The sequence below is a fragment of the Lepus europaeus genome, unplaced genomic scaffold (genome assembly GCF_033115175.1).
Source record: "Lepus europaeus isolate LE1 unplaced genomic scaffold, mLepTim1.pri SCAFFOLD_439, whole genome shotgun sequence".
In the NCBI taxonomy this organism is placed as follows: Eukaryota; Metazoa; Chordata; class Mammalia; order Lagomorpha; family Leporidae; genus Lepus; species Lepus europaeus.
Window position 1 is genome coordinate 52303 of NW_026909315.1, and position 24703 is coordinate 77005.

Consider the following 24703-nt stretch of genomic DNA (forward strand, 5'->3'; position numbering starts at 1 on the left):
TATTTATTTATTTATTTATTTATTTTTTGACAGGCAGAGTGGACAGTGAGAGAGAGAGACAGAGAGAGAAAGGTCTTCCTTTGCCATTGGTTTACCCTCCAATGGCCGCCGCGGCCTGCGCACTGCGGCCAGAGCACCGTGCTGATCCGAAGGCAGGAGCCAGGTGCTTCTCCTGGTCTCCCATGGGATGCAGGGCCCAAGGACCTGGGCCATCCTCCACTGCACTTCTGGGCCACAGCAGAGAGCTGGCCTGGAAGAGGGGCAACCGGGACAGAATCCGGTGCCCCAACCAGGACTAGAACCCGGTGTGCCAGCACCGCTGGCAGAGGATTAACCTATAGAGCTGCAGCGCCCACCTAGCACTTATTTTTATTTTTATATTTATTTTTTTGACAGGCAGAGTGGACAGTGAGAGAGAGAGACAGAGAGAGAAAGGTCTTCCTTTGCCGCTGGTTCACCCTCCAATGGCCGCCACAGCCGGCACGAGGCAACCGACGCACCATGCTGATCCGAAGGCAGGAGCCAGGTGGACTTGGGCCATCCTCCACTGCACTCCCGGGCCACAGCAGAGAGCTGGCCTGGAAGAGGGGCAACTGTGACAGAATCTGGTGCCCCGACCAGGACTAGAACCCGGTGTGCTGGCGCCACAGGCGGAGGATTAGCCTATTGAGCCACGGCGCCGGCCCTAGCACTCATTTTTAACCACCTTTTGCCTAAGCAAAATTTGAGATTTTCTCCTTTTTTTTTCCTGAATAGTTTAATAGTCAGAAGACAAAACCACAAATTGTTACCTGGCTTTAGATAATAATTTAAAATCAGTAGAACCCATTATATTTACAAATCCTTGTTGTTTTTTATTTCCTTTAATCATGAAACAACTTTATCAGATATAGTATATCTCCATTGTCCAAATGTCTAAGCTAATGTCTACTGACTTGGCCATGGTCACACACAGCTACCATTATGGTTTGAACTTGGGACTTCCCATTCCGAATCTCTTCACTAATTTACAGATACTGAGCTGCGTACACACAAACTCCCTTTGTGACTTGTAAAAAAAAAAGGGGGGGGGATAATAAAGAAACACTTAAAAAACAGAGCTGTATAGTTATTTTTGTTACTTTCTGATAAGTATATAATAGAACTATATTTTACATGTATACAGTTTCTTATATTACATAGTAATGTTTATCTTACACCTCTCTGCTTAACTATTGCATTTTCCAAGCATGTAAATAGGAAATGCCCAGCTGCCTGAAAAGGCTTGATTGATATAATATACGAGCCTTTTGTTTACTCACTGAATAGGCACAACTTGTACCCTGCCAGCTACTTGCCCACAATCTTAACATTGTTCTGTAAGAATCACCTGTATGAGTGGCTGGATAATTAATTCCATGCTCTGGTTTAGCCTTGGGATCTTCTGTTAAGATTAAATCAGGGGGCCAGTGCTGTGGCACAGGGGGTGAAGCTGCCACCTACAGTGCCCACATCCCATATGAGCACCGATTCAGGTCCCGGCTGCTCCACTTCCGATCCAGCTCTCTGCTATGGCCTGGGAAAGCAGTAGAAGATGGCCCAAGTCCTCCCCTGTACCCACGTGGGAGACTCAGAAGAAGCTCCTGGCTCCTGGCTTCGGATTGGCATAGTTCCAGTCGTTGCAGCCATCTGGGGAGTGAACCAGCGGATGGAAGACCTCTCTCTCTCTCTCTCTCTCTCTGCCTCTGCCTCTGCCTCTCTGTAACTCTACCTTTCAAATAAATAAATAAATATTTCAAAAAAAAATCAAATCAGATACTGAAACAGGGAGTAGAATGGTGGTTTCCAGGGCTGCTGGGTCAGGGGAGATGTTGGTTAAACTGTCAAAAGTCTCACTTAAACAGAATGAATAAGTTCTGGTGATCTTTTGGAGAGCATGGTGGCTATAAATAATAACAATGTCTTGTACACTTGAAAATTGCTAAGAGATTAGATCATAGATGTTCTCATCACAAAAATATGATGAGTGAGTATGGGAGGTGATGGATATGTTAATTAGCATAAATTAATCATTTCATAAGGTTCACATATATCAAAACATCACATTATACACCATAAATATATGCAATTTTGTTTGTAATTATACCTTAATAAAGCTGATGGGGGAGATAAAACCAGATAATGCATTTGAGTGTGAACTACATACCACTCTCTAAATTAGGGTTGGACCACTGCGGCCAGGTGGATACAACCTGGCAGTGCCATTAGAAGGTACGCCATTCCTGCTGAACACTGGCCTCTCCACTTTTTACTTGTTGAACTCTTTATTTAGAGGAGCATTAAGCCTGTGGTTATAAGGTAAATTTAAAGTGTTATCATGGCCGGCACTGCGACTCACTAGGCTAATTCTCCACCTGCAGCACCGGCACCCTGGGTTCTAGTCCCGGTTGGGGCGCCGAATTCTGTCCCGGTTGCTCCTCTTCCAGTCCAGCTCTGTACTGTGGCCCGGGAAGGCAGTGGAGGATGGCCCAAGTCCTTGGGCCCTGCACCCACATGGGAGACCAGGGGAAGCACCTGGCTCCTAGCTTCGGATCAGCGCAGCGCGCCGGCCGTGGCGGCCATTTGGGTGGTGAACCAACAGCAAAAGGAAGACCTTTCTCTCTGTCTCTCTCTCTCTCACTGTCTAACTCTGCCTGTCAAAAAAAAATTAAAAATAAAGTGTTATCACAAAAATTAATAAAGAAAGAAAAAAAGGAAGAGGGGAAGGGAAGGAGGGAGGTATCATTGTATTCTTGGAATTGTGTCTGTGAACTGCACGAAATCTGTTCTCTACATCAGATAAAAAGAAGGAACACCATTTATTGGGAGCCTTTTCTATAAATGTACCCCAACATTTACACCTAACTTTAAGGTTTTCCATTTTTAAGACTTTTGGAAGCCACTTGTAGTTTTGATGCATAAGCAACCAGCAAAAATCAGCCAATATGTTAACTAAAATGCAGACACTAATATTATAAAGTTTCCTTTCTTTAATGAGTGCCATAGTTAAGGAGAGTTTACATATGTGCTTCACTTCTAGTCAAACAAAAACAATCACGTCTTCCTCCTCTAATGAGGTCATACCTCATCTAAACATGGGCCCAGAGCATTATTGCTGTAGAAAGAGGAAAGAGATGGTGTTGAGTTGGCCTAAACATTTCCAGCTCCCTTTGTTGTCAGATCCTTGAGATGTTTCTGCTGCCTACGATGATAATTATTCTACTGGAAATTTAATTGTGTGTGGGCTATGACACTCAGCCCTTAAAATTTTTTCCAAGTCATCTTATCTCCTTTATTATCAAAAATTGGCCCAGGGTTGGCAAGGCATGGTTTGTTCCCATTCAGTAAGTAGAAGTAGGAACCAGAGGACAATTGCCATGACATATGTGACCAAAAGTAAAGAAGCCGCCTTCCAGAGAGATTAGCTCCCTACCACAGAGAATTCTCTCTATTTCTAAATTGTTTAAATTTGGTTTGCAAGGGATTATTTTGTGATCCTGGTGTGCTTCCTGCATCTGTTTAGTCTTAAACGCTTCCGAAAACATTTTTTGAAATCCTCTCGTGATTTTCTAATCCTTTCTAATACATGGACTGCTTAAAATGCAACTCTTCTTTTTTTTTTAATCCTAGCTTTGAAAATGCAAACAAATATGTGAGTCTTAAAAACAGATTGGAAAAAAAAGTGAGGGCCATTGGAAGCATAGCTGAGTCAAGGTGGTTCTGTTGTTCATGCACCTTGGGGAAAATTTCAGACTACATGCATTTTGTCACTTCCATCAGAAAAAGTTAAGACATTTTCATTACAGCCACTATTTATGCTGGATTGGGACAAAATACAAGTATTGCACTCCCTCTGCTGGCTCTGATGCTGCAATGGCTCATTAACCAGATCTAAGGCGTATTTCCTCCTTTAGGAAAAGAAAAAGGGGAGCATAGAAAAAGGAAGCAGACGTTGGATAGCTGTCCATTTTATTATTCATTTAAAAGTGTCAAAAAAGCAAGAAAGCCAACACTTTTCAGGCTTTTCACTGCAGTGCTAACAAAGAGGAGGGACCGCTTCTCTTCTCCCCGACATGTCTCTGTAACAGCCTTCAGAAACTGCGCACACTATGTTCCCCAATCTCCCTAGCGAGAGTTCATGGACCATCTTGTGAACACTCACCCTAGAGGGTCTGTGCATAGGACCCAGGCTCCAGCTGTGGCTCCAACATAGGTTGGTTTGTTTGTTTGTTTGTTTTTGACAGGCAGAGTGGACAGTGAGAGAGAGACAGAAAGGTCTTCCTTTGCCGCTGGTTCACCCTGCTGTTATTGTATTACTTTTACTTTTTTTTTTTTTTTTTTTTTTTTTTTGACAGGCAGAGTGGACAGTGAGAGAGAGAGACAGAGAGAAAGGTCTTCCTCTTTGCCGTTGGCTCACCCTCCAATGGCCGCCGTGGCTGGTACACTGAGGCCAGTGCACCGCGCTGATCCGAAGGCAGGAGTCAGGTGCTTCTCCTGGTCTCCCATGCGGGTGCAGGGCCCAAGCACTTGGGCCATCCTCCACTGCACTCCCTGGCCACAGCAGAGAGCTGGCCTGGAAGAGGGGCAACCGGGACAGAATCTGGCGCCCTGACCGGGACTAGAACCCGGTGTGCTGGCGCCGGAGGCGGAGGATTAGCCTAGTGAGCCGTGGTGTCAGCCCCCAACATAGGTTTTTACACAGGAAAAATAAAGTGAATTAAGCCTATTTTTAAAAAAATGTTCAAGTCCTTTCAAAGACTGAAGTAATCTTTTCTCAGAATTTAATAAATAAACTAATCGAATAGGTTCAGAAGTGTCCAGGAATGCAAAGGCATTGTTTTGGCTTGGAGTAGAAAGGAAGCATGAGGGTGTCTGCCTGCTGGTGTCAGAAAGGAAAGCTAAAAGATCATCATGCTGTAACCTTATACCCCAGGGGAGGCCACTTCCGTGCACGAACACATGCTACACACAAGCCTGGGAGAAAGTCCTGGCACCCTGCAGTTTTAGAGCTAGGGAGACTGAGAAGCAATGGTTCTACCCTTGGCCCAGGCGAGCCTATCAGGAGAGGAAACTGCTACAGATGTCAAGAACTCTGAGTAGCCCTGGCTCTGTTTCACTCTTGCTGGTCGGCATGCGTTAGGATTCCCTGGGAAGTCCATGTTCCCCCTGGGCTTTACTCTCTTGTCCATTCTTGTTTGCTTGCTTCCCTAGGCGACTGGATGCCAACCACATCAGCTACGTGCCTCCCAGCTGTTTCAGTGGCCTGCATTCCCTGAGGCACCTGTGGCTGGATGACAACGCTTTGACAGAAATTCCTGTCCAGGCTTTCAGAAGTTTATCGGCATTGCAGGCCATGACCTTGGCCCTGAACAAAATACACCACATACCAGACTATGCCTTTGGGAACCTCTCCAGCTTGGTAGTTCTGTAAGTTTTATTGATTTTGCTCTCTTTTAACAGTTTCTAAATTCACCTGGAGACCTTGGCCTTTAAATGCTGACCCTTCAAAGCTTGAATGGGGACATTTTAAAGGATGAAAACCCACTGAGCCCTTGCCCAAAATGCCTCATAAATGTTTCAATTGTGTGAATGACTTAAATGACATTTATCAAGCACCTGCTAAGTGCCAGGCACTGTTGGGCATACAAAGATAATAAAATATGACTTCTGCCTTAGGAAAGCCCATTGTATATTGTGTAGGTAATCACTACGCTGTACAATTGGTACAATAACCAAAGATAATAAAAAGTCAGTATTTTTTATGATTGCTGGTTCAGGACAAATTGGAAAATGCCTTTATTGTTTAATTTAATTGTATTTATGAATAATATTAATAGTATCTAATAAGTACTTCTTGAACCAGGGAAAGAAATTCAGGGAGTATTTACCCTTGATGGTAAGTTATATGTTCGTACAGCATTTTCCCTATTATGTCTCAATTTCGTTGCTTTAGTAAAGCAAAATGATTCTTGAATAAGTAATGGTTTGAAAAATAGTCTTTAAGAGTATAATTATGCCTGATGTGGTGTAATATTATGGCCAATTAATGCCATTTTCAGAGATCCAACTATGCTTTTTCACTTGTCCCTTTAAATTCATTTCCCCAAAATCCCTTTGGGAGCTGGTCCAATTTTCATTTGTATATTCAGCTGCTCTCATTGGCTCTGGACTGATTTACCAATTGAGCCAAAGATGATAGTCATACAGACTAATACTGTGTCAAGATAACTAATCTCATGCAGCCAAAGAAATCTGATCACCTTTCTCCGTCACTGAAATCATTGTTTCCTGTTAGCATATGGCCCGCCCCTGGGAACGCAGCCTTTATAAGAATTCAGTTTTAACAGAATATGTGCTTGAGCACACTGAGAGCCTTCCCTCCTTTCCGTGCGTCAATAATGGTCAATATCTCTGTTTCACATTCTGTGTCGTAAAATCAAACTGAGCAACTTCTATTGAGACTGTGCTAAAAAAAAAAAAAAACCTGAATTTTTCTTAAATTAATCATGATGTTCATGTTATTCTGTATACCCTGATACTGCAAACCTAATCAGTCAAACTGCAACTGTCATTTAAACTCTATAGAATGGAATCAACTCTGGTATGAGTAAAAGGGGTACACAGACTTTTTTTTAAATGTTCGTTTCTTATGATTGGTACATTCTTTCATATGAGTTTCTCTGGATTTCAGTAATTAAAATGTTGTGCCTGAATTTGCCAAGTGTCTCATGAGTGTCTATAATGTGCTCGGGCAGGCATCTCCATAACAATAGAATCCACTCCCTGGGAAAGAAATGCTTTGATGGACTCCACAGCCTAGAGACTTTGTGAGTTGACCTTTTATTTGTTTCCCTTTTTTCAGTGTTTTCATGAATATTCTGAAGGAATCAAAATTGCCTTAAAGCCAAAACTTGCTGTTAGGTTTGGTTAATTGCCCGAGCAATTTCCAGTGGCCTTATCTTATATACAGACATACACATACCCACACTCACTCACGGACACAAACATACGCGAAAGCTAAACAATAGAAAAAGACATAACTAAAGAATAAATCTAAGATTTTTTTTTCAGTCAACTAGAGTGGTACGTTAGTTAGAATCACTGTAAGTTAAGTGAGATGTTTTCTACTGAACAGTGACTGCTTAGAAGCAGGTATTCTGTGTCCAGGATCAGTCCCGTGTTGTCACTTGGGCCTGTGACTGGTGCACGGCCTTCTCCCTGCCTGCTGAATGAGAGGATGCAGACTAGGCAAATGTCTCAGTCTGCATTCTGAGATGAGCATCCACCCCATTAGGAAACAGCAAGGTTCCTGCTAATGTAATTCAAAACACTGGAAAGTAATAATTGTTCCGAGTTACTGAGTATATCTCAAATATACCTACAACCAAATATTGCACCAAGCGCTTGACATATATTGTTTCAATAGTTTTACAACCATTTTATGAGAACTGCTATTACTATCTTAGCGTAGGCTTTAGTGAATTCAAGTTATTTTACCATACATATCTAATTTGTAGCAGAACTGGGATTCACTTTCTTCTCCAGTCGGATTCTGAAATCACTGTTTACCACTATATCCTTCTTCCAAAGAATAGGTCAAAAGTTCAGTTCCTAATTAGTATCTCTAGTCGAAATAGAGCCTATCTGGCTGACCGTAGCCCAAACTCTATCCCAGAGCCACAGTGGAAGTTTTTGAGGACCACACCTGGGCCCCAGGCTTTTTCCAGGGAAGGAGCGTCTCTTCATTGCCCTGTTGAGTAAGAGAAGAATAATGAGAGTAGGTTGAAAGGCAAGGAGGATCCTGAGTGCACTGGGACAGAACACTTAGGGCATCTGTGCGCTCATTCCTACCACCATATTTTTAATACTCAATTGCCATCAACCTCATAGAGCCACTGAATCTACAATGCTGACTCTGACCCAGAGTACAAAAAGATATCACCAAAAATTACTTCTCATGAGCCCTTGGGGCTGTTGTTCATTTGCATATAGAGCTTAGCAACTTGTACATGGTGGATGTAGCCTCTAACCAGATCCAGGTCCACTAATTTCCCAAGGGATCATCTGTTATGGGCTGTCTTCTTGTAGCCAATGTACACTAATAGTTCTCCTTCCAGTGTTACTTAAATCGCTATGTGTTTCCTCTTAGGTATCAAAGATGAACTTGTCCAGGCAGGAACTTGATGCCAACTTAATGACACAGACAAGCAGTTCCCATGAGCTGCAAGGAAAAAAAATAGAACTATCTTATCTCCACAGGGCTGGGCTGGGGATCTTAGCAATGGAAATCACCTTTTGGTCCTTTCCAACATGACAACAGAAGCAAAAAACAAAATGGGCTTTGATGGCTATGTCCATAAATAGTCTTTCTTTCTAACCAGTACTGGGTGAGGATCCAGGCTTGCATATAAATAACGTAAACCAAAACATTTCAGGGCAAACTTTCATGTGCCTTATTGTCTCCCCCAACCTTGCCCAGGGCTACAGAGGATCAGTAAATTGGTTATTCCCAGCCTCTTCCTTTCCCTCACTAGAAATCCAAGTAATTTATAAGGGCCCAATCCTCGTTTAATCAAAACAGAGCATCTGGAGAGATTTACAAACAGGAAGAAATCTGTGTCCACAAAAGACACGAGTTTCCTGCCTGCCTTATAGCTTAAGGATGGTTTGTGCCAGGCAAGTAGGAATCCTGATTCATGTTTAACTCACTCAAATTGTCTCTCTTAAAATTAAGTAGCAATTCTCCACAGAGGAGGATCTAACCATATCTGATTGTCTGTCCAAAAGGTTTCTCTGTGTCATCTGGGAAATCTGCCATTCCCAGGCACCAGGAGGCAGTTACTTTTTCATATGTTGATGCTGATATAAGGTAGAATACATCTAGAAAGCTCTTGTGAGTGATGGAATTGAAAAGCCATTTGTGTCATAACAGAGAAATTAATGACTTTGAGATTGTTTGGCTGTTCCATTTCTGTGTGTGAGGGACAATGGAGAGCCTTGCCTCGTAGGCCAAGGGTAGCATCTACTTCTGATCTGAATCACCCTGAGGAAATCCTGGATCAGATATCCTTCCTGAGGGGTTCTGTATCACCTGTGCCTCTCCAGAAGCAGATCTCATCATGGACTTTGGGCTGGGACAGATGCAGGTACCCCATTGGAGTCAGGAACAAAGCAGCCCTACAAGATGTCCTGTCTCCAAAAGGATGAAGGGAGGAACATGAAGGGGAATGTGATCCAAGGGCCCAATATGTGCAAATACAAACTGGCAAACTAGTGAGCCAAGCTCCCATGCAGAGCTCCATCAACCAGCTGTCCACACCCCACCAAGCACCCCTCCTCCTTGGATGTTAAAACTGCTACAGTCCTCTCCACACAAGGCTCCCTATGCATGGAGCCTTGGCTCTAAAATTTCTCATGGTCAATGTAATGTCCATTTTAATGTAGATCCTTGTGGGATGTTGGTGGTCAGCAAACCAAGAAAACCTCTTCCATAAAGGGAAGGCATGAGAATGTTCATCAATGACAAGATTCTCTGGGAAACCATATTATCATTCCTTGTAAACAGATGTCATGATGCTGGGGGTTAAACCACCACCTGAAACACCAGCATTCCATGTGGGCACTGGTTTGAATTCTGGCTGCTCCACTTCCAATCTAGCTCCCAGCTAATGCCCCTGGGAAAAGCATCAGAAGATGGCACAAATATGTAGGCCTCTGTCACCCACAGAGACCTAGATGAAGCTCTTGGTTCCTAGCTTTGATCTAGCCCAGCCCTGGCTGTTGTGGCCATGTTGGGAGTGAACCAGCAGATGCAAGATCTCTCTCTTTCTCTCTCTGTCTCTTTGTGTGTCTCTGTCTGTAACTCTGACTTTCAAATAAATAAATAAATCTTAAAAAATATTATTTGAAGTGTATATGCATTTTTGAATGAAAAACTTAAAATACTCTCTACTCATTTTCAGAGATTTAAATTACAATAACCTTGATGAGTTTCCCACTGCAATCAAGACACTCTCCAATCTTAAAGAACTGTAAGTATTTAGGGTAATTTTAATGAGAGAATTTTATTTTGTGTGAATTTATTTTAAAATATGTGGTTATTGTACATGATATGACTTAGTAGACTGTTTTAGAGGTTCATATAAATAATGGTTAACTGTACTGGAAATTTATTTTAATTGATTCTATCACCAGCTACTATAGTTAATATTATAATGGGTTTATCTAATGTATATAGTTTAGAGAAATGTACATATTTCTCTTTTCCTAAGATATGTATACTCTTCCAGAATTTATATGCTTTATAGATTTGTGGTAAAATTTAGTTATTTGTTGAGCATTTGTAAGAATGCAAACATTTTCAAGTTGTATAAGTCTAAAATTGGATGAGTAAAACTGTATGTGCCCTGCACAGTACTGGATACTTCCAAATATGTTATTTAATATTCTTTATAATATGGTCCATGAATCTTATTTATTTTAAAAAATATGATTTTTAGTAGAAAAGCTAATTATCAGTCATTACATATGTTGTCTTTTATATGAGAAGATTGGATTAGCTTTACTTTGCTCTTAAAAATATAAATAACATATGTAAGGAATGTTCTAACACTTGGAAAGGAAAATAAACCTTGAGCCTTGTTCCATTGACAGTGGAAAATAAGACCTATAGCCCAAGGAGGTAGACAGGAGAAGCTGTTTATAAGGAACACCTCCAGGGTTCTGCCTCAGAAGGTAGCTCAAAGCCTGCTCCTCAAAACCCCCAGGCCACACAAGCCCAGCAATCATTGACTCTGCCCCTCTGCCCCTCTGCCCTTCAGACGACATTAGCACCAACAGATGAGAACGAGTCGCTGAGCTGGGGTGCCTTCCTTAGAGTCAGGAAATTGTGTCCAAATAAGGAGATTACTAAAATCTCTACTTCGCTGCAGCTTAAGTCAATTTTCTCTTCTCCCTTTAAATGGGGTCAGGAGGAGTGATCGTAATCCTCTCTCCACAGATAGTTCCCACTCGCTCAGGTTGCCGGACAGTGGTGCTCCACTGGATATTAAGATGGATTTTCTTTTTATGACATTAGACAGTACATTTCTTTTTTTTTTTTTTTTTTGACAGGCAGAGTGGACAGTGAGAGAGAGAGAGACAGAGAGAAAGGTCTTCCTTTGCCGTTGGTTCACCCTCCAATGGCCACCACGGCCGGCGCACTGCAGCCAGTGCACCGCGCTGATTCAAAGGCAGGAGCCAGGTGCTTCTCCTGGTCTCCCATGGGGTGCAGGGCCCAAGGACTTGGGCCATCCTTCACTGCACTCCCTGGCCACAGCAGAAAGCTGGCCTGGAAGAGGGGCAACCGGGACAGAATCCGGCACCCCGACCAGGACTAGAACCCGGTGTGCTGGCGCCGCTAGTTGGAGGATTAGCCTGTTGAGCCAAGGCGCCGGCCGACAGTACATTTCTATAAAGTGCAATTATTATTTTCAGACCCTTTATTCCTCTTTAAAGAAGACAGTATGTGATTTCCTTCTCTCCTAGAGAGTAAATGAGGACATATACGATTCAAGATGAGTAGAGGAATTTTACCTTGTACTCTGGTTACTAAAGGTGCTTGTTATTGCCGCAGGATGGAGGGGAGTTGTTAAATAATAAATACATTTCTATAAATTGTTTTTTTCTCTCCTTCTAGAGGATTTCATAGCAACAATATCAGGTCGATACCTGAGAAAGCCTTTGTAGGTAACCCTTCTCTTATTACAATGTAAGTGACCATAGTGCTTTGGTTTTTCCAGCCAAAATACAACGTATCTTGTGCTTTGAAGTATGATCAGTGAATGTTCTATATTTGCCTGGGTTTTGTCTCATCAGTGTAAGGATCTATGCAGAGACGTGCATGGAGGTGGTTTTGCCTGGTTTTGGCAGATTCTTTTTATAGGATCTACTACATGTGTTGCATTATGCTTGATATCTTCAGATGCTTGTCTCATTTCACAATAATCTCATGAAGTCTTTTGATTATCTCTATTTTCTAAGGAATAAAACTGATTTTTAGAAGGTCAATATCAAGTACACACAGTCCTTCAAGGAACCCAAGTATACTAGAAATATAAATGTTATATACAACCTGGGAAGCTAACAACAGATTTCAGCCTAAATTGGTGGTATAGGTGGAGAAAACACTATTTCATGCTAAGTCTTTATATCCATTCATCATTAAGCCTAAGCATTGAGTTCACAGTTATACAAACTAGAATGTAATTTAGGAAAGTCATAGGTGTTCCATAAAGGTATATTTGAGAATTTACATGCTGTACAAGAATAAAATAGCATTACAACAGCAAAGAATAATTTTATGTTTCAAATTTAGCACTGACTGAGATTGATGATATTTGGAAGCTGACAATATACACATATTAGGCTGGCTCACACCTGTCCAAAGCATGTTTGAGGCATAGCAATGACCTAGGGGTCACACGTGTTCTCACTCTCCAATGTGGAGGAGGAGAGTTGTACAGAATTCTGGGGCACTTTTTGGTAGATGTTGAGTCCTGTGCCAACTTGATTGAGGGGCTGCCCAGAACCACGTGTTATTTGTCACAAATGAGCTGGAGTCCAATGAGCCCTGACAACTGTAAAAACGAACAACACAAAACAAAACATAACTATTCAGTGTTTCTTAAATGTTCTGGGAATATTTTGCCTCACCAGGGGCTGGCACTGTGGCTTAGCAGATAAAGCCACCGCCTGTAGTGCCGGCATCTCATCCCGTATGGGTGCCAATTCGAGTCCCGGCTGCTCCACTTCCGATCCAACTCTCTGCTATGGTTTGGGAAAGCAGTAGAAGATGGCCCAAGTCCTTGGGCCCCTGCAGCCATGTGGGAGACCCAGAAGAAGCACCTGGCTCCTGGCTTTGGATCAGCACAGCTCCCACTGTTGCAGCCAATTGAGGAGTGAACTAGCGGATGGAAGATCTCTCTCTCTCTCTCTCTCTTTCTCTCTGTCTCTGCTTCTCTCTCTGTATAACTCTTTCAAATAAATAAATAAATCTTTATATATATATATATGTATATATATATATATTCACCAATAAACATTCATCATCGTTAGGGAGATTTACATATTAAGAGGTTAGCAAATTGCATTGTCTTTCTCCCTCCTTTCAGTCCCAGTGCTGTTGATCTGCTAATACTCCCTGGGGAGGACCAACAGCACCCACTTTCTGCCTCAATCTCTCCCTCTCCCTGCCCTGTCATTTGTTTCCATCTCTCTCTCTCTCTCTCTCTTTAAGACTTATTTATTTATTTGAAAGGCAGAAAGAGAGAGATTGTCCATCCACTGTTTCACTCCCCAAATGACCACAATGGCCTGAGTTGGGCCAGGCTGAAGCCAGAAGCCAGGAGCTTCTTTCAGATCTCCCACATGTGTGCAGGGGCCCAAGCACTTGGGCTATTCTCCATTACTTTCCTAAGCACATTAGCAGGGAGTAGACTGGAAGTGGAGCAGCCTGGACTCCAACCTGTGCCCATGTGGGGTGCCGGCATCACAGGCAGAGGCTTCTATACCCACTGCACCAGCCTCTCTGCCAGCCATTACATTCTGATTTGCAATGGTTTCCTTCTCTCTCCCATTGACACAATCATCTCCCTGGAAGCTCACATCCATCCTGTGGCTCTCTTGCTGTGAACCATACATTCAGGATGCAAAACCCCTTACCCTGACATTTACAGCTCCCCACAACATGGCCTAAGCCAGATGTCCCAAACTGTTCCCCACAGTTGTCTTCATTTGTCCTCTGCCATAAACTAGACCAACTATGCTATGTTCACGGAACAAAGCTCTTTCCTGATTTCCTTTGTTCCTTTGATCCCACCCCCTTGCTGCTGTACTTGTTGAAATTGTCTTCTAGGGCCATTCCAAATGTCATTTCAGGAAGTTTTTCTTAATCTCCCTCTAGCACGTGAAAGAGCTCCTTCTTGAAATCATTAAAACTCCTTATTTGTAGATGTGGTACTTCTGTCTTACATACACAGGCATATTTATTCATATTTCCCAGTCTGATGCATACATGTACATGAACACAGTTACATACATATAGGTATATAGTATAGCTAAAAGACAGTGCAATATTATTTAGAAAAGTCCATTTAAAAATTTTTTTTGTTGTTTAATTTGAAAGGCAGAAAGAGAGAGTGCCCATCCACAGGTTCACACCCCCTCCCCAAATGCCCTCAAATAACTGAAATGGCCAGGGACTAAGACTGGGAGCTAGGAACTCAATTCTGGTCTCTTGCATGATAGCAGGAGCCCAACCATTTGTGCCTCCCACAGTGCACATTAGCATGGAGTCAGGACTTGAAGCTGAGAACCCAACCCAGGCACTCTGATTTGGATGCAGGTGTCTCAACTAGCATCATAATGGCTAGGCCAGAAAAACATAGGCCTATAAGGATACTTTAAATAATTCATGTGAAAATATTGAATTAAAAGATAATGCATATTTTCCATGAACTTTTTAAAAAAGATTTATTGTATTTATTTGAAAGGCAGTTACAGAATAAGAGAGGGAGAGAGAGAGAGATCTTCTATTGGCTGGTTCACTCCCAAATGGCCACAAGCACTTTATCGGGGATTGGGATCGGAAATGGAGCAGCCAGGCACTTGCTAGGCTAATGACCTGGGAAAAGCAGCATAGTGCTTGTGCCCTTGTACCCTGTGGGAGACATGGATGGAGTTCTAGGCTTCTGGCTTCTACCTGTTCCAGCCCCAGCCATTGAGGCCATTTGAGAAGATGGAAGATCTCTCTGTCTCTCTCTCTGTCTCTCTCTTGCTCTCTCTCTCTCTCACTCTCTTTCTGCCTCTCCTTCTCTTTGTAACTCTGCCTTTCAAGTCAATAAATAAATCTTAAAAACATGTATACTTGCTGAATTTAATTGTACTAGCAGGCTGTCTCAGCTAAGAAGTATATGTGGGGGCCGGCACTCTGGCGTAGCAAGTAAAGCCACCACCTGCAGTGCTGGCATACCATATGGGCACCAGTTCAAGTCCCAGCTGCTCCACTTCTGACCCAGCTCTCTGCTATGGCCTGGGAAAGCAGTAGAAGATGGCCCAAGTCCTTGGGTCCCTGCATCCATGTGGGAGACCCAGAAGAAGCTCCTGGATCCTGGCTTCAGGTCAGCGCAGCTCTGGCCGTTGTGGCCAATTGGGGAGTGAACCAGTGGATAGAAGAACTCTCTCTCTCCACCTCTCCTTCTCTCTCTGTGTAACTCTGACTTTCAAATAAATAAATAAATCTTTAAAAAAAAAAAAAAGAAGTATATGTGGGGCTCTATTGACTGACAATTCAAATAATATTACATTGAAAACATCTGTAAAACAAAACTAATTTTTAATTTATTCATTTGCATTTTATTTGAAAGCCAGAGAGAGAGAATTTCCATCCACTGGTTCATTCCCCTAATGCCCACCATAGTCAGGGTTGGGCAGGCAGAGGCCAGGAACCCAGAACTCAATCCAGACTCCCACATAGATGAAGGGACCCAAGTACTTAAGCTATCATCTGAAGCCTCCCAGAATATGCATTAACAGGAAGCTAGGTCAGAAGCAGAGGAGCCCAGCCTGGAACCAGGCACTTCGATATGGGACGTGGGCACCCAAGGAGCAACTCAACCAAACACACATGACCCCAAAAAAATTTTTTTTAAAGATTTATTATGTATTTGAGAGGCAGAGTTACAAAGAGGCAGAGAGATTGAGAGAGAGAGAGAGAGAGAGAGAGAGAGAGAGAATGTTCCATCTGCTGGTTTACTCCCCAAATGACCATAATGGCCAGAGCTGGGCCAATCCAAAGCCAGGAGCCTGGAGCCTCCTCTAGATCTCCCACATGAATGCAGGGGCCCAAGCACTTAAGCTGTCTTCTACTTTTTTCCCAGGCCATAGCAGAGAGCTGGATTGGAAGTGGAGTGGCTGGATCTTGAACCCGTGCCTTTATGGAATGCTGGCACTGCAGGTGGCAGTTTTACCTGCTAAGTTGGCCCTATCCCAAAAATATTTTTTTTAAAGATTTATCTTATTTATTTGAAAGACAGAGTTACAGAGAGAGGTTGAGACAGAGGGAGAGGTCTTCCATCCACTGGTTCACTCCCCAGATGGTCGCAACAGCTGGAGCTGTGCTGATCCAAAACCAGGAGCCAGGTGCTTCTTCCGGGTCTCCCACGTGGCTGCAGGGGCTCAAGGACTTGGGCCATCTTCTACTGCTTTCCCAGGCCAGAGCAGAGAGCTGGATCGGAAGAGGAGCAGCCAAGACTAGAACCGGCACCCATATGGGATGCTGGCACTTCAGGCCAGGGCTTTAACCCACTGTACCACAGTGCCAGCCCCCCCCCCCAAAATATTAAGTGCTAACATCTTCCTTTAAGAGCAGTAATTAATTCAAGGAAATTAGAAAATTAGAAAAACCCCTGAGTAGCTCATTTTCAAAAATTTGAAGAACCTCTTGTGGATTTTATGGTAACATTTGACTAGCAGAAATAAACTTTAATAGAGAGAGATAAGGGCCGGCACTGTGGCGTAACCAGTAAAGCTGCTACTTGCAGTGCCAGCATCCCAAATGGGTGCTGGTTCCAATCCTGGCTTCTCCACTTCTCTCTGCTCTGGCCTGGGAAAACAGTAGAAAATGACCCAAGTCCTTGGGACCCTGCACCCATGTGGGAGACCCGGAAGAAGCTCCTGGCTCCTGGCTTTGGAGTGACTCAGCTCTGGCCATTGCGGCCATTTGAGGAGTGAACCAACAGATGGAAGACATCTCTTTCTCTCTCTCTCCCCTCCCACCTCTCTCTCTCTCTCTCTCTCTCTCTGCCTCTCTGTAAGTGTGCCTTTCAAATAAAATAAATTTTTTTAAAAAGTTCATTGGGCCGGCACCGTGGCTCACTTGGTTAATCCTCTGCCTTCAGCGCCGGAATCCCATATGGCTCCAGGTTCTAGTCCCAGTTACTCCTCTTCCAGTCCAGCTCTCTGCTGTGGCCTGGGAAGGCAGTGGAGGATGGCCCAAGTGCTCGGGCGCCTGCACCCACATGGGAGACCAGGAGGAAGCACCTGGCTCCTGGCTTCAGATCGGCATAGCTCTGGCCGTGGTGTCCATTTCGGGGGTGAACTAATGGAAGGAAGACCTTTTTCTCTGTCTCTCCCTCTCACTGTCTGTAACTCTACCTGTCAAATAAATAAATAAATAATATTTTAAAAATTCAGTGTTTTAAAAGCATTAGATCTGGACTTCACCTTTCTTTAATTAATGATACAACTACTAGCACCTTGAGTCACCTTTTTGCCATTCATTGGATAGTCAACAGATGTTGGATGCAAAGGAAGTTAAGCATAATTCCACTCAGTTCACTTGCTTTTCTCCTTAGTCACTATCTCTCACATTGGCCTTGCTGACAGAAATTTAAAATTTTATGTCACAGAAATCTCTTACCAAAAGCCTTATATTGTAAGTCAATTTTGAGGGAGTCTAGCATTAAGATACCAGTTAGATAGCCACATCCAGGGTCCAATGTCACCCTGTCATAGCGGGTTAAGCCGCTGCCTGAAATGCCAGCATCCCATATGGATGCCAGTTCAAATCTTGGGTGCTCCACTTCTGGTCCGGCTCCTTGCTGATGCTCCTGGGAAAGCAGCAGAAAATGGCCCAAATGCATCGGTCCTTGCATCTACGTGGCAGACTTGGAAGAAGTTCTTGACTCCTGGCTTCTGAACTAGCAGATGAAAGATGTCTGTCTTCCTGCCTCTCCCTCTTTCTGTAACTCTGCCTTTCAAATAGATAGGTAAGTAGGTAGACAGACAGGAAGATCTTTTTAAAAATACCTTCATCCTATATTGGAGTACCTGGGTTCAATTCCCAGCTCCGGCTTCTGCCTCCAGCTTCCTGTCAATGCAGTCCCTGGGAGACAGCAATGATGGCTGACACATTTGGGTTCCTGCCATTCACATGTGAGCAGTGGATTGAATTCTTGACTCCTAGCTTGGGTGCTAGTCCAGCCCCAGATCACTGTGGGCATTTAGTGAGTAAACTGACAGATGGGAGTTCTGTCTCTCTGTCAGTCTGTCTCTGCTTCTCTTCTCCTCAAACAAGACAAAACAAAACAGACATGCTTGAAGTTCACATAAAACCAAGTAATCAGGACTGTTATATAGTATTGTATAATCAAAACAATATAAATACTTTTAATGTATTTGTTGATATTTTTGAAGATACTGATTTATCATTTGAGTTTTATACTAAGACATTGGTATTTGGGTTTTTTCAGACATTTCTATGACAATCCCATTCAGTTTGTTGGAAGATCTGCTTTTCAACATTTACCTGAACTAAGAACACTGTGAGTTTCCATTTCTGTTGTAGATCACTGTCTCCCACAGAGAGACCAACAGATTGTAGATTTAAGTGCTTTGAAAATAGCAACAAATATTACTCCTTTCTAGAATCTTCTCCCAGTATCATGTATTCCCCCTTCTAGGACTTTGAATGGTGCCTCACAAATAACTGAATTTCCTGATTTAACTGGAACTGCGAACCTGGAGAGTCTGTAAGTACCCGAGTAGGCTCTTGACTCTACGTAGACCATACGTTGCCCCAGACCCTGATCAGCCTTGACGTCAGTGAATCAAAATCTGTCACTGTGTGATGCCTGAATGAAAGAACTGTGTCTGGTTTGTGTTTCAACAGGACTTTAACTGGAGCACAGATCTCCTCTCTTCCTCAAACCGTCTGTGACCAGTTACCTAATCTCCAAGTGCTGTGCGTATCAGTAAGGCAATAATGTTGTGTAAACAGGCAGCTTCCATCTGGGGGTGAAATGGCAGACATTACTTCAATAGTCCTTTAAAGGGGAGAAAGTGCCTTCCTTACAGGTCTCCAGGAGGTCAGTCCTCCTTTCCCCCGCTTTGGTCCACGCTCCCTGTGATGACCTCGTAACCTCAGCAGCATCCCCTTTGTTTCCAACTCCCAGTCTCCCATTCGAGTTTCAGTCAGTACACATTTCCTTTTAGAAAATGGATATGGACAAGCCAAAATAACTTCATTTCCCCCTCTAAAGTCTTGGCAGAGCAGAACAAAATAACAATCCAACATGATGCCAAAATGAAAAATTGAGTTACCAAGCTTGCACAAACCTTGATAAAGGTGACCAGATATTCTTCCAGCGTAATTGTGGGTGTCATGTTCTAATGTTTACCTGATAGTTTGAACAGTTTGCATATGTTATTTCTACTGACTTCTGACCTCTGTTCCTCCCCACCCCCCATATTTTCCATGTTTTATGGAAAGTTGTTTGTAGGAATTTGAAGAACCCTGTTTTGGCCTTTCATTTTCAGCCTTCTCCCTCAATTCCCATTGACCTATTGTATCTCCTACAGCATTGTTTGGACTTAATGAAAAGATCCATGGTCTCTTGCCATGGTTGTACTTACATAGTAGGTACCTGCGACATTGAATGCCTTTAATTGCACCACAGGCTTCACCTAGAAGCAGAGCTACAAATGTTAAGCAGAAGAATGTGAATGCTTGCTGACTGCACAGTGTTTTTGGCTTTGCCCATCCCCACACTCTCAGGTTAATTCAGATTCCAGCTGATCGGTGACATGGAGCTGCAGTAACACTGCTGGTAGCCTTGGAATCAGTCATTCAAGTCTGAAGGAGGAGGGAGTAATACAAACCCCCTCTTCTTCATCCCACACCTCCCCCCTCCCCGCCATGACCCCATGAGGTTTAGATACAGATGAGAAAACAGAATTAGGGAAGTTAAGTACATTTGTTAAAATCACACTGCAAGAAAGTAGCAGAGTTCCATTTTAAATATAGTCAGTTCTTGAGTAACTAGAAGAAACTATGTGTATACCAGATGGTAGAAGTTTGGGGGCGATCTTAGAATTCTGCCAACCATACTCAGAATAGTTATGATTGTCTTGGTTTCTTGAGGAAGCTGGCTCAGTAACATGACTTCACATGATGTAACTAATAGGTAAGAAACTAGTATATAAATTGCTTCTGTCTCACTATTGACTGGTAAACCACTCCTACCTACGACAGGGTGAATGCAGGCCAACCGGCAAACTAGTTAAGAGCAAAGCTCTGAAGTCTGTTTTTCTGTCTCAGATATAGTTCCCCTGTTTATCAGCAAGGTACCGTTAGCAAGTCATTATCCCTTCCGGGGCTCCATTGCAGCTCCTTCGGAGGATCATCATGAGGGTGAAATGAGTCTGTGTCAGCCACTTACGGCAGCACCTGAGAAGTGTAAATTCACAGTCAAGGTTAGCTCTTATCTTTGGCAGATCCTTTACATCATTCTTCTCTCCTTAAGTTATTCTTTCTGGGGTCAGTGCTGTGTTGTCGTGTAGAAAGTTAAGCCTCGGCCTGCAGTGCCAGCTTCCCATATGGGTGCCGGGTTGAGTCCCAGCTGCTCCCATTTCCGATCCAGCTCCTTGCTAATGGCCTGGGAAAGCAGTGGAAGATGGCCCACTTGAGACCCTGAACCTACAAGGGAAACCCAGAAGAAACTCCTGGCTCCTGGCTTCGAAGTTGCCTAGCTCCAACCATTGTGGTCATTTGGGTAGTGAACCAGTGGATGGTCGACCTGTCCCTCTTTCCTTCTCTCTGTAACTCTGCCTCTCAAATAAATAAATAAATAAATCTTTAAAAAGAAAAATTTACTGCTGGAATTTGAAAGGCTTGAAAGAGCATAAGTACATTAATGCCATTATAATGCCATTTTCTTTTTTTTTTTTTTTTTGACAGGCAGAGTGGACAGTGAGAGAGAGACAGAGAGAAAGGTCTTCCTTTTGCCGTTGGTTCACCCTCCAATGGCCGCCGCAGTAGGCGCACTGCGGCCAGCGCACCACGCTGATCCGATGGCAGGAGCCAGGTGCTTCTCCTGGTCTCCCATGGGGTGCAGGGCCCAAGCACTTGGGCCATCCTCCACTGCACTCCCTGGCCACAGCAGAGAGCTGGCCTGGAAGAGGGGCAACCGGGACAGGATCGGTGCCCTGACCGGGACTAGAACCTGGTGTGCCGGCGCCGCAAGGCGGAGGATTAGCCTAGTGAGCCACGGCGCCAGCTTATAATGCCATTTTCAAAGCACTTCATTTTGTAATATTCAGTTCTTCTTTTCAAGAACCCTGCAAGATTGGCAAGGCAGGTATGTTCTCACTTTAAAAAAAAAGACTTAAGAGGCCAGCGCTGTGGCCCAATAGGCTAATCCTCTGCCTGCGGCACCGGCACCCCAGGTTCTAGTCCCGGTCAGGGCTCTGGATTCTGTCCTGGTTGCCCCTCTTCCAGGCCAGCTCTCTGCTGTGGCCAGGGAGGGCAGTGGAGGATGCCCCAAGTGCTTGGGCCCTGCACCCCATGGGAGACCATGAGAAGCACCTGACTCCTGCCATCGGATCAGCACGGTGCGCCGGCCACAGCGCGCCTACCGTGGCAGCCATTGGAGGGTGAACCAGCGGCAAAGGAAGACCTTTCTGTCTCTGTCTCTCTCTCTCTCTCACTGTCCACTCTGCCTGTCAAAAAAAAAAAAAAAAAAAGTTAAAAAAAAAAAAGACTTAAGAAAGACATCAATGCTTTGGCCAGTGTAGCAACCAACTGAGTAGAATTAGTTGAAGTTGAGAATAGATCCCAGGACTCTTTTTGGAAATGTAGGTCTGAGAGCTCCTCTCCTTCAGTGGAACCATCCACTGACCACCTTGACATGAGGAAATTTCACTGTGTGTGGGTGGTTTTGCCTCGAAGAGGCTTCAACCACATCGGATCTACTTGCTCCACCATAAGACCACGTGTAGCTTTCCCCACCTCCTAGCTGGTGATCAATCTTAGGCAAGTCATTTCATATCATATGGAGTAACTAGTGTCTGTCTCATAAGGTGGCCACAAGGATTCAATGAGACAATTGAAGTAAAAGGATGTACTTTGTGCCTTTACATGAGAAGTGCTTAGTCAGTGTTAACCATGAACAATAATTAGGTAGAAGGTAGCTAGACAGTGAGACTCCATCTTTGTGTAGAAGGCTTTATGTCTCCTGTACTAAAGGTATGTTGGAAAGGCTATGTCCCATTTGTAACCTGTAGAGATGAGTAAACCAACTACGTTACAGAACACAGTTAACGAGGTATATTTGTGTGGGGTTTTTCTTGGGGTGGGTTGAGGGGGTTGTCTTTCAAACCTCTAATATAAACTATAAAAATTACATTTTTAAACAGCTTCATTTGAACTATTTATATATACTAAATGAACTCTATTCCTATATAAATCCCTTTTATTCAATAAAAGTAGAATGAAGTGATCAATTCTAAGAATAAAAAACCTCTTGGAAAACAACATGGATTTTTCAGGTGCATAGTGGTTATCTGGTTTTAGGAATTAGAATCAAGCATGAAAATGTGTTAGTTGATTAGCTAATAACTTTTAAAACATGAGACAAGATTTTTTAAATATATCTATGTTACTTTATCTAACAACTTTTTTTTTTAACAAAAAAGCTTTCTGCAAACTGCCATGGCTTGTTTTGGATTAGTTGTATTATACTATAAATATATCCAGATGTCTTTGTTATTCTGTAATTTGTTGAGTTTGGGTTGAAAACTTTCGTAGATTTTCCCCCCAGCCCCTGCTGCTCCGGTAGTGATTGATTTCAAAGTTAGGAGTATGTTTTGAATTGCTGGGAGTTTTATTTAAAATTGATTAGAAAAGAACCAACAATGATTTCTCATAGCTGTGCAGATAGAGTGGGTCTTAAGAGACAAAAGACACAATTACTTAATTTAATTTGTATTCATTTCAGTAAGATAATAGCTATAACATTGTAGATCATCACTACCAAAATATAAATAAATTCAGTAAGTAAATTATTTAAATCAATTATAGACATGTAACAGTTACATTTTAGTAAACAGTTGGATCTACTAGTTAATTCAATAAACCCTATGACTACCTGCTCCTTGTTGGGACCGTGGAAATAAATGTTCAGCATCTTCCTTTGGGAGATAGAACATCTTGGAGGGAAAAGAGGAGCAAAGCATGTTTCCTTATTACTAATATGTAACAGATTTTCCATTTTTCTACCTTCTGTTTTTCAGAGATCTGTCTTACAACCTGTTAGAAGAATTACCCAGTTTTTCAGTCTGCCAAAAGCTTCAGAAAATGTATGTGTGAAAGAGTTTCTAAGTCACAAGAACCCAAACTCAAATTTCTTAGGGCCATTGGTTTGTTTACCCTGTGGTTCACTGGCAAGACATTTGATGCTTTCCTTTACTGCAAACACAAGGGTGACTGTGTAGCACGGCCAGAAAGTTGGGAAACATAGATAATATTATTTTATCACTCATTGTACTATAGTATCAGTAAAGCATTTATTATATATGCATTTTTTTCTCTAACCCAGTTTAACAGTGAACCGGCTTTATTTGATCTTTGCATTTTTTTTTACAAGAATAACCATAGGGCAGGCATTTGGCAAAACACCTAAGATGCTGCTTGGAACACCTGCATCTCATATTGGAGTGCTTGGGTTGGAGTCCTGTCTCTGCTTCCCATTGCAGTTTCCTGCTGGTGTGCACTCTTGGAGGGGAAGCAGTCATAACTTAAATAATTGAGTTCCTACCACCCACATGGAGATCTGGATTGAGTTCCTGACTCTTAGCTTCAGCCTGGCCCAGCCCAGAATATCTTGGACATTTGGGGAAGTGAACCAGCAGATGGAAGTTCTCTACCATCTATCTCTCTGTCTGTCTATCTGTCTATCTCTATATATCTATCCTTTAAATTAAATGAAGTGGATAAATAACATTTTTAAAAATGTAAAAGAACATCCAGACTTGCATGTCCAATGAATAGTGTTGCATTCAAATCTGGGGGGACTTGAGTTTGTTGGTGGGTTTGTTTCACAATAGTCATCTTAAGAGGAGGTTACATATTTGTCTTCACTTGATCTTAGCCAAAAGGCCAAGAAGTAATTTCATACTTGTCTTATTTGAGGTGCCATTGATGTTACTTATGCCTGAAACATTTTGGAATTCTACCTTAAAACTTCCTCCTCACAAAATATCAGTCTGTTTCCTTGTAGTAACACTTCAGTTTTTTGGACAAAATAGTATTAAAATCTATCCTTTCACACTTAATTTTTCTTTGAATGCCTTGGAGTAAGGGAAAAAAAATCATGTTTAAAAGGTGCTCAGACGCCGGCACACCGGGTTCTAGTCCCGGTCGGGGCACCGATCCTGTCCCGGTTGCCCCTCTTCCAGGCCAGCTCTCTGCTGTGGCCAGGGAGTGCAGTGGAGGATGGCCCAAGTGCTTGGGTCCTGCACCCCATGGGAGACCAGGAGAAGCACCTGGCTCCTGCCATCGGATCAGCGCGGTGCGCCGGCCACAGCGCGCCTACCGCGGCGGCCATTGGAGGGTGAACCAACGGCAAAAGGAAGACCTTTCTCTCTGTCTCTCTCTCACTGTCCACTCTGCCTGTCAAAAATTTAAAAAATTTAAAAAATTAAAAAAAAAAAAAAGGTGCTCAGAGGCAGCTCCAAGGAGGGAGTCCTCTGGTGTCTTGAACGATGATGGCATATCTAAAATATGGTTTTACACTGAGCCAGGAGAACTAGCTGCTTTGAAAGAGAGGCACTACCTGGTTATGTGTATTATTTGTAGTGTTCCTTATTA

The 24703-nt window shown here is 43.0% G+C and overlaps 1 protein-coding gene across 1 annotated transcript in view; it reads left to right on the forward strand.

The window, feature by feature from the left end:
- LOC133755402 (leucine-rich repeat-containing G-protein coupled receptor 5-like) overlaps window positions 1–23292 on the forward strand; it is a 68621-nt gene extending 45329 nt beyond the window's left edge. The window contains exons 4-11 of the mRNA XM_062185512.1: window positions 5230–5445; window positions 6774–6845; window positions 9981–10049; window positions 11696–11767; window positions 18309–18380; window positions 18519–18587; window positions 18728–18799; window positions 23128–23292. Of these exons, the coding sequence (XP_062041496.1) occupies window positions 5230–5445; window positions 6774–6845; window positions 9981–10049; window positions 11696–11767; window positions 18309–18380; window positions 18519–18587; window positions 18728–18799; window positions 23128–23203 (718 nt within the window). The 3' untranslated portion in view covers window positions 23204–23292. The remainder of the gene's footprint in view (window positions 1–5229; window positions 5446–6773; window positions 6846–9980; window positions 10050–11695; window positions 11768–18308; window positions 18381–18518; window positions 18588–18727; window positions 18800–23127) is intronic.
- Window positions 23293–24703: the final 1411 nt, after the last annotated feature.